Source organism: Alnus glutinosa, chromosome 14 (assembly GCF_958979055.1).
Source record: "Alnus glutinosa chromosome 14, dhAlnGlut1.1, whole genome shotgun sequence".
In the NCBI taxonomy this organism is placed as follows: Eukaryota; Viridiplantae; Streptophyta; class Magnoliopsida; order Fagales; family Betulaceae; genus Alnus; species Alnus glutinosa.
The window spans coordinates 8,015,424-8,025,758 of NC_084899.1; the positions used below are offsets into that span (position 1 = coordinate 8,015,424).

Here is a 10,335-nt window from a genome sequence, read left to right on the forward strand (position 1 = left end):
ATATTTTACGATCTTTGAACGTCTATCTCCTTGGAACGTTTGAATACTTTCACTAGAACGTTTGATGCTTGCCCTAGGCAGCATTACCTTTTAACTTCTCTTGGAACATTCGGCGCTTTGTTGGAACGATCGACATGTCATTTTCCTGAACATTCGAAGTACAACACGAACATTCGAACATGTCTGAAAAGCACTTTATCCACCTCAATCAATTCTATCCATTTCTCACACTTATAAAACGCTCACTATGACCCTCAAACCTTCACCCTTTGTTCTTGAGCTTCAGAGGAGCCTTAATCCTAGTGAGAGAGATAATTTGTAGAGAGAGAAAATGGTTTGTGGTGTGATACCACCCTCTTTGAGGTAAGCCTTGTTTCCAATTCAATTTTTGCATTATTATTATTTTTATTATACTAACCTTGTGATTTATCAAGCATTTCTTTTTGTTCTAGCATTCCATGTTGAGTTTATAATTTATTACGTAAGAATAATTAGTTTTTCTTCAAAAGATGAGAGTTTATTTATGATTTTATTGTTTTATCACATTGATATGTTTAAGCATGTCATTATAAGGTTATTGGAAGCTTTGGTTAACGTTTTATATGTAACAGGTAGAAGTTTTGGGTCTCTCATGCATTTTGGTACCCAGTTCCACTATATCTGGTCGAACGATTGACCCTTGCTTACCGAACGCTCGATACTGAGGACGAACATTCAAAAGTGTCCAAAATGAGAGATTAGAGTTTTTAATGATGGGTTAGTATATCTATTTCTTAATTAGGATTTTCGCATTCATAGGCTAGACTCTTGAGGTATTGTTCATGATATTATGGTATGTTTTGCAATAGCGGTTGTCCAAGACGTCAAAGTCTATAGATGAACATTTGAAGTAAGTAAATGATTATGAAACTAGTTTCACTTTAACGTGCAACATTTTAGCTGACTGAACATGTTTTATTCTTCAAAATGATATGTCTTGAGCCTACTGATTTTATAACATGTTTAGATTGCTTCAAATGGATGCCTGGCCTATATATGATTTTCTTAAAATAAATGAGCAATATTTGCATCGTATGACATGGTACATCGGTACATGTGGTATTATAGTCATGAGCTTACATTATACGGGCTTGACCCTATGGTCACAGAGATTTACTTTTATGTTTAGCCTTGAATTCAACAGTTGTTTTGTGATGGGCACACCATATATGAATGGAGTCACGATTACGGCTTTACTAGTAGTTTGGGCCACCTGAGGCCAGACTCTGTCGGACTGCTAGTATATGACGGTATGCATACAATATCTGGGGCCACCAGTGTTGTATTATAGGTCACTCGGGACAGCTCAAACCCTACCATTGAAGGATTGAGGACTTACATAGACCATATGTAGGATAACTATGATTATACATATAGTATGATTTCCTTGCATTAAAATATCAGTGATTGTTACCGAAATTATGTTCCATCACTTCCTCAAAATAAACTACATTTTAACGACATATTAACGGAGACAATACTCGTATGTTATATTTGTGAAAACTCACGTCTAATATTTCAAAGTTATGTTATGTCAATGAAGGCTCGATGCATAATTGATTTCGTAATAATTTGCTTACCTAGTTGTGAACTTACACAGTTATTTCTCTTCCACTATAAACTCCTTAGTGTTTTGCAAATGAGAAATGCTATAGGTACTTAAACTTTTACAAAGGGAAGCTTACAAACTGATGTGGAATCTGACGTGACGTTTTCTTAGTTAAACTTTATAGGCGTTTTCTGTTTACTGTTCACGTCAGTGTACAATTTTTTTTCTTTCTAAAAAGCTAGTTCTCTCTCTCTCCTCAGCCGCACGGTGGCCGGTGTACCAGCGAGGTGGTGCCATGACGCCATGTCCTCCAACTCCAGTAGCGCCTGCTGCTCTCTCGACATGCCCTCGAATGTGCTACCGACGAAGAATGAAAATGGTGTCGGAAAGAGGTGCTGACGAAGGTCCTGTGCCTCCTTCTCCAGCTTCCCACCGAGCTGGGTTGAGAGGCGAATCACGTCCTTCATGTGCCCCTCCACCTCGCTCGCCAACACCTCCAGATCCTCTTCCTTGTTGCAGGACAGCCGGTCCTCCAGCCACGTCACCTCGATGACCAGGTAGGGCTTGGTCGGAACCAGATTGGTCACTCGGAACCGTTCCTGGCCCTTGCAGATGAGGAATAACCGGTTGTCGACGAGGCGCTCGTGCTTCACCACCTCCCCAACGCAGCCGACCTCCGCGATGACTGAAATGGCATCAAAGTAGATAATGCTGAATCGAAGATCGATCTGGAGGAGCGTGTGCATCATCATTTGACTTGGAGAGATCTCCTCAGCCGCACGATCTAAGAGAGAGGCCTGGAGAAGATTCAGGAAGATGGGTCTTTTTTTTTTTTTTTTTTTTTAGAAAATGAAAAGCTTGGAGCGAGAGAAAGAACCCAGCTTTTTAGAAAAAAATTGTACACTGACATGAACAATAAAGAGAAAAAGCCTGTTAAGTTTTTTAATTGAGAAAACGTCACGTCAGATTCCACATCAGTTTATACGCCTTCATTTGTAAAAGTTTAAGTATCTGTAACATTTTTATTTGCAAATTAATAGATTGCCGGGCGGTAGAACGACAAATTTGCTGGAATGAAGATGTTAAGTGAATGGCTTGTAGGACCCAAGCAAGTTTTGGCACTCTTCCTCAACCAGATCTCGCAGCGGAGTCACGAGCACTTACTTGAGTAGTGCAGCCTCCCAATCTCGGTCGACACTAATGCGTTGGCCGGTGTGGTGATGATCGAGAAGTTCGACCTCAAGCAGGTTCTAGCCCTCTTTTCCTTAACCAGATCTCGCAGCGAAGTCACAAGTGCTATCTCAAGCAATGCAACCTCCCAATCTCAACCGACGCCGATGCATTATTGGCCGGCATGGCAATGATTGACAAGTTGGACCCGAAGTATCTTTTGGTACTCTTCGTCGACCAGATCTCAAAGCGGCGTTGCAAGCGCTTGCTCGAGCAGCACAGCTTGCCAATCTTGGCTGACACCAATTCGTTGCCCAGCGTGGCAATGATCGATGAGCTAGGCCCCAAGCAGGATTTGGCGCTCTTCGATCTTGCAGCGTAGTCGCAAGCACTTGCTCGAGTAACGCAGCCTTCCATTCTTGACCAATAAAGGATATTTAAGAAAATATATATATATATATATATATATATATATATATATATATATATATATATATATATATATATATAAAATAAAAAAATAAAAAATAAAAAATCTGATGTGGAGTGCATGTGAAAAGCCTTCAGCTAATTTTTTTTTTTTTTTTTTTTCTGTTTCCCCCCCCCCCCCCCCCCCCCCCCCCCCCCCCCAAAAAAAGAAAAAAGAAAAAAGAAAGAAGAAAGAGAGAGAGAAATATAAAAAACTTCAGCTAAATTAAATTTAGATAGAATTACTTTACCTAATGGGACGGATAATCCTAGGCTCCTAGCTTTAGTTCCTACAAATGTGGATCCCGAGGCTTTGGTTTGAGGTAAGGAGACCCTTAATTTGTTGTTTCCTTGCACAAGGACAATAGAAAAACGACGTCGACACTCTCAAGTGAGGAACTGGGTGGCTATAATTCATGTTGCCCGCCAGTAATAAAGGAAGTCAAAAGTGACATGTCCATCAAACGTAATCCTTGCTGGCTTTTAAAAGTAACATGCATTTTCATAATTTACACTTAACATAACTTAACTTAACTAGGGTTGTAGACTTGTAGTGACTGGTGAATCTATCAAAAGAATACATGTCGCTTCTTCCCTGGAAAGACAGAAAGCTAAAAAAAACACCTGACTGCTCTTATTCTGCTAAAAGATGCAAAGGCTTCCTCTTTGCCAGCATACTTTATAGAGTTTTTAACTGCAACTGGAGAAATATCCTTTCTAGAAATTATACATACATGGACCAAGTCAAAGCTAAACATGATCCTAATCTAATCTGACATCAAAAAACATGTGAAGGCAAAATGAGTACCATAGATACTTATGCTTTAATTTGCATATAATGTTAGGGAAATAAACACCCAAATAATCTATATGCCAGGCCTTAATATAGCACGATAGCACCGCACTTAAATCCAAAAGCTTAAACCTATGGGATTGGGTAGGGAGTATTTGCTCTGAATTTTTGCTGGAAACTTAATTGTTGGTGGCTTGTCCTGGACATGATCTGGATAGATGCTGAGGTTGGATGGGACACCCAGAACCTACACTATGCCCTCATATATACATAATTTAGAAATAAAGAAAATTGCAAGTAGAAAAATATATAGAAAAATGCAATTTCCACAACTCAAAGCAGTTGGAAAAATCAGGTAGTTCCAAATAACAATCTTGGAAATGAGAGGTTTTATCTAATTACAAGATATAGCTCAATTACAACACAGGCAAATCGTGAGGAATGTTCTGAATTGATGGTTAGTTCTCTAATGTCAGGGTTTATGAAAAGGAAACTGATGTACCTTCCTCTTCCGTTGACCCTGCTGCTCTGGCAAGTTTCAGACACCCAAAACTTAATACAAGCTTGAAATATATTCTTCTGACAATTTCCCAGTGGAAAGAGTTGGCATCCAAACCTTTTGTTTTATCAAATAGTTGAGCCAATCAAAGAGAAGTGACTGCCAATCATCTACAATGCTGCCTGCCAGTATTCAGTGGGGAATCTCTGATGCTCCTGGATTGGTTGTAGGTGAGCTGTGGAGTTCCATCTTTCTTCTTGCGTCTCCCTTGTTGAGGTAAACGAGAATGGCAAGATAAAATGGCAAGGTCGTTAAGATCTTGCAATGTAGTCAGAACCCTAACAACTTCATCCATTGTGGGGCGGGATTTCGGGTCCTTACTAAGGCAGTTGTAAGCTAATTGAGAGACTTTCTGCACCCCTTTAATGGAGTAGTGCCGTTCCAAGCGGTGATCCACTAGTAGGTCAAGCTTTCGCTTGTCAAGTAGAAATTGCCGAGCCCATGCAACGAGGTTTTGCTGCCCACTTGGGCGTTTTTTGTCCATAGATCTTCTGCCTGTTAAAATCTCAAGTAGCACAACTCCAAAGCTGTAAACGTCACTTTTGGATGTCAAGTGTCCTGGGGAAAGAAGATCCAAAAATTGTATAAAAGGTCAGATCTGAAACTTCTTATGGTACAAGAAACACAAGCATAAATGATAACTCGCTTGTATGCCAAGGACATGAAGCATCAGTTTCCAAGCATCTGAACTGCATCAAACTTGAATTTTTGAAAGTTTTTGGTGTTGGTTGGGCGACCAACTAACTAGATTGTTAATGCTAAATAACATCATTATCAAATCAATATGAAAATTCTAATTTAATGAATTTGATTGGAATGACTTCAAATAAATCTTTACTGTCTTATCTGACCTTGTAATGTGATCACTAGCACAAGATAATCAAGTCATCCTACAATTAGCCTGGGAAGGAACAGGCCCTTGCTGTTTGTTACAAAAGTAGAGGGGTCTAAAAACAAAAGCTGAAATTCACTTCAAATAAATGTTCCACTGTCTTAGCTTTTTGTAGCTTTTTAAGTGAGACTATTTACTTTTGACATTAGAATTCAGCTCATTGAGGATTCTGATGAAGTCAGTAAACCTAATTAGTGAATATATCAGTGATTGTAGATATTAGACAATGTCTTATCACCAACTTCAGTGTGTAAATCGTCTTTAATTATGTGGTATCCGAATGCCTCATAAAGATGCTTGAAACTGACGCTTCAACAAGTTTGAGCATTTAACAAGTTCAAATATCTCAACGCTATTTTTGTTATTAAGCCAAGGACAAGTTCTAATATCACTATACCTCGCTATTAAGTTTTCTTACAATTAATGATTAAATTCATTAAAGCTAGAACATATATATATTTGAACTTGTTCTTACCTGTCATTACATATTCTGGAGCAGCATAACCATAAGTCCCAACGACCCTGGTAGAAACGTGCGTTTTATCCCCCTGAGGCCCAGCTTTGGCTAGACCAAAATCTGAAAGCTTTGCATTATATTCCTATAGAAGATAAAACCTGTTAACAGCTCAGTTCAACAAAAATCTAAATTTGATCATTCACTAATATCATATTCATATACCGAATCAAGCAATATGTTGGATGTCTTGAAGTCTCTATATATGACTGGTTCTGGACCATTATGGAGGAACGCAAGTCCTTTCGCTGCGCCAATTGCAATCTTAATCCTATTGGACCATGGAAGAGGTATGGTCCCTTCAAATTTTTTGACAAAATTAGCAATTGTTTAATACGACAATTTGACAGTGCATGATCATGCAAAGAATACAAGTTAAAAAGAGGCTAGAGAAAATAAAATAAAGAAGTTAAATCTAAGGCATTGTGCTCAATTTAACCATCCATCAATGTATAATCTTGATGAATTGTGTAAGAACTTACAACATACCTGTAGGGCTTATACTCCTAAAGAAATATCTTTTGAACATGGGAACCCTTGTAGGATTCATTCAACGTATGACATATTCAGCTATAAGAATTAGGAAGAGAAACTGGAGAAGGAAGAGGGAAAGCAGATATTGGAGAAAGAAGAACAAATTATATGTTTGATGCTAAAATTTACTTGTAACAACATCACTTACATCTTAAGAAGGCAGATTCCTTTAACTAAAATTTTAAAAAACAGTGATCCCAAGCAACACTCTGATGGCAGTTTTTCAGAATAAACAACACAATATAAAAGTTTAGCAAGATCAGTTGCACAATAATAGCTACACTCACTTTTAAAAAGATGGTTTTCAAGACTTCCACGCGTCATAAATTCATAAACAAGCAGCCGTTGATCAGCTTCACTGCAGTACCCAATAAGTTTGACAAGATTAGGATGGTGAAGCTGTCCAAGAAAGTCCACCTCAGCCTGCATTAAGGAAATGTCGTGGTTACAGTCCCAATTTCCAGCATCTCACTGAAAACATCTTTTTGACATCAATCTACTAACCCAAAGCATATATTCTACTAACCACCCATTCTCTATGGCCCTGAAGACCATCCAGCTTCAAGCTTTTAACTGCAACCGTAATTCCTGTCCCGGGCTTTGCTGGTGCTGTCCCATTTTCCTCAATCCATCCTTTGAAAACATACCCAAATCCACCCTCTCCAAGAATACTGTCGGGTCTGAAATTCCCGGTCGCAGCTTTCAGTTCCTGAAAAGTAAATTGGAGGAGCTGGCGAGGAGCTTCACTTTCCGATGGTGGTGGCTCAGGATTATCTGAGGATAGGTGAGCTTCATTGGGAGGACAGAGTTCTCTGTTGCTAGCATTTAGATATCGTGTTTCAGTTGCTGCATTTGACAGAACAAGTGTGAAAAGCTCTGCTTTGATAACAACCCTCTCATAGACAAATCACACAATAGATGTCAATTTAGCTCAATTTGAACTTTGATTGGTTCACAAATAACATCTGGAGGTGAATTTTGCAGAAATAAAGTATTACCATCAACATCTTGACTGGACTGGAAGCATGAGAACTCAAATTTTGCAAAAATTGGGAATTCGGTGAGATATCAAGTGGCATGAACTTCCTTGGTATCTCATTAGGATTAACTAGTTTTCACAAAAATAAAGCAACGCGGATTTGTACGATCCAAAGAACAGAATTATGCAGCTATCAGAAGAAAAACCAGTTGAATTTCAACTGTCACACTCAGACAGAACAAGAAAAATCGCATTTTCTGGTACCTAGTACTCAGGAAAATGACCTTGATGGACTCATTAGGAGAAACCAAATCTGAGATCTGTTGTCTAGTTCAAAAATACATCATGATTCAACAGTTCATAAGAGGAATCTTAACAAATTATTTTGAACTCCAAATTTTTCATGGTTAATAGGAAACATGGGAAGTGAGTATAATAGCCTTTCAAATCCAAATACCATAGAGCTATGACGAATAGTTTGAGAAATTGGAGAAATTGACGAGAGAGAGAGAGTTTGAGTGTGTGTCTCACAGAAAACAAAAACAGAGGAGACCCATATGAAGGCACACCTGGAGCATTTCTGAGACAAAATTATATAAAATCTCGTCGCTTAAAAAATCAAAAATAAAGCCAGTTCCATTTTATAAAACAGACATATATATGTGTATGCACCTGCGTCATAAACAAGACTAGTACGAGGGATAGTGTTGGCAGAGTCTTTAGAAGCAGAGGACTTGCAGGCACCTCTAACGCCGCGTTTCAGCACAGACCAGCAACCGCACTTCTTCTCCATAACTCGTTTGCTGCTTCTCTACCATTCATGGATAAATGCATGAGATATGAGAAGGGTGTGGGAGAGTAGAGAATCGACCATGGTGGTGGGGGAAGAGAAGAGACAAGGCCAAGGGAAAGAGGTGAGTAAAAGAGAAAGAGAGAGAGAGGAAGTGTTATTGTTGTTGTTGTTGTTGCTGCTCCTGTTGGAGATTTCAGGCATCTTCATCGCCATCATCGCAGTGCGTACAAAAAGAACTTTTTTCCCACCACTTTTTTGTGTGGGGGATGGAATGGGTCTCTTTCTCTCTCAACCCATCAATCACATTCCAAGCTTGTTTGTTAATGCTTTCCTTTGGTATTTTCTTTTGGTTTTTCTTTTATAAAAGAGTATTGCCTTTTTAGTTGATTGACATTCCACTACTATACCACTACAATACATACGTGGTACTGTAAAAATCAGTCATTTTTTTTTTTTTTAATGTGTTAATTCAACAATTAATTTTTTTTGTCGTATTGTTAAATTGTAAGACAATCTATTAAATAATATAATTCTTTTAAAAAAAACATTATGATATAATATAAAGGGTTAAATACTCTATTGATACATAAATTTTAGGCTTTTTTAAATTTAGTATCTGAGTTTTTATTTGTTTCATAAATGGTACCTGAGTTAGGGGTAAAAACCCGTTTGATGCATTTGTTACATTTTTTGTCTAAATATTAACGTCTGACTATATAAAAAAAATTAAAAAAAAAATTAAAATCGTTAAAAAATTATATAAAAATAATAAAATAATACAATTTTTTTTTTTTTTTTTTTAAAAAAAAAAGAAAAAAAAAAAGAGGGGTGCTACCATGGGGTGGCCGGCTCTATTAGACGTTAGGAAAATTGATGGAAAAATCACGGAATGGTTGATTTCAAATCCGCAACAAACTTAAGCAGTAAAGTTTGATTTTTAAACAGTAAACGACTGATTTCTAATCACGTGTTGACTCATGAATTTATTAGACATTAACCTATAAACATAAGGGAAAAATCCATTCTATCTTCTCGAAGTATCATTATTTTTGTACTTATATTATTTAACTTTAAAAAGTGACATTTAGCTCTCTCAAATTATTACCCCGTTACAAATAAGCTATTGCATTAGCAATAGACGTCCAAATAGATTGACAGAAAAGTAATTAAGTGCACAACAAGTCACTATTTTTTTTTTAATAAAAATCCCTTTAATTAAATCCTTAAAAAATAAATAAACTAAAAATAAACAAAACTAAAATTTCAATTTTTAAAAAACAAGGTGAAAAAAAAAACAAAAAAAACTAGAGAGCTTGGTTAAACCACCCTCACAGTCGTGGCTGTGGGGGTGGTTCAGCTACTCTCAAAATGTAAAAAGGTGTGTATGGTAGTTTGACAACCTAAAATGCAAAATGAGTTATTGAACCACTCCCAAAATGTAAAAAGGGGCGGTCAAACCACCCTAACATTTAAATGGAAGGTGTTCAAACCACCCTCATACTTTGTGGAGATGATTGAATTACTCCCAAAATAGAAAATGAGGGTGGTCGAACCACTTTCATAGGCTAGGGTGAGTTACTGAACTCAATTTTTTATTTATTTACAATAATTTTAAGAGCATTTTGGTAAGAACGAATAAAAAATAGTCATGTGTGAAGCATGCGCATGGCTACTTTTTTTGTTCATTTTGACGCCAATTGCTAACAAAGTAGGTTATTTTTAATAGAGAGATAATTTGAAAGATCCATACGGCACTTTTTAAAATTTGATTATACAAGTACTAAAGTAATATTAGTAGAAGGAACTAAAGTGTATTTTTTTCCGTAATATATATAATAGTGAGTACAAGATAAATGCATAATAATATATCCAAAAATAGAACATGTACATATTTTTGCTAGTGATCTCTCTCTCTCTCTCTCTCTCAAGAGTCTCAACGTCAAGAATTCCAATAGTAGTATACCATAAAAGCAATTATTTGAAAGATTGGAGAGAGTACGGATGTGATGTCCCCCACCGAATAAAGGGAGAAAATAAAAAATCCA

General features: G+C 37.2%; 2 protein-coding genes across 2 annotated transcripts; both read right to left on the bottom strand.

Annotated features, from left to right (window-relative positions):
- Positions 1-73: 73 nt before the first annotated feature.
- On the bottom strand, positions 74-2,340 carry LOC133856692 (uncharacterized). The gene is made up of 2 exons (XM_062291747.1): positions 1,828-2,340; positions 74-145 (listed from the first exon to the last, which is right to left on the bottom strand). Exons 1-2 carry the CDS (start codon positions 2,338-2,340, stop codon positions 74-76), a joined length of 585 nt encoding a protein of 194 aa, XP_062147731.1.
- A 1,977-nt stretch (positions 2,341-4,317) lies between these two features.
- Positions 4,318-8,581, bottom strand: LOC133857122 (serine/threonine-protein kinase PBL34-like). Its single transcript, XM_062292253.1, has 6 exons — positions 8,170-8,581; positions 7,045-7,364; positions 6,806-6,941; positions 6,150-6,283; positions 5,946-6,069; positions 4,318-5,136 (listed from the first exon to the last, which is right to left on the bottom strand). Exons 1-6 carry the CDS (start codon positions 8,288-8,290, stop codon positions 4,685-4,687), a joined length of 1,287 nt encoding a protein of 428 aa, XP_062148237.1. The 5' UTR covers positions 8,291-8,581; the 3' UTR covers positions 4,318-4,684.
- Positions 8,582-10,335: the final 1,754 nt, after the last annotated feature.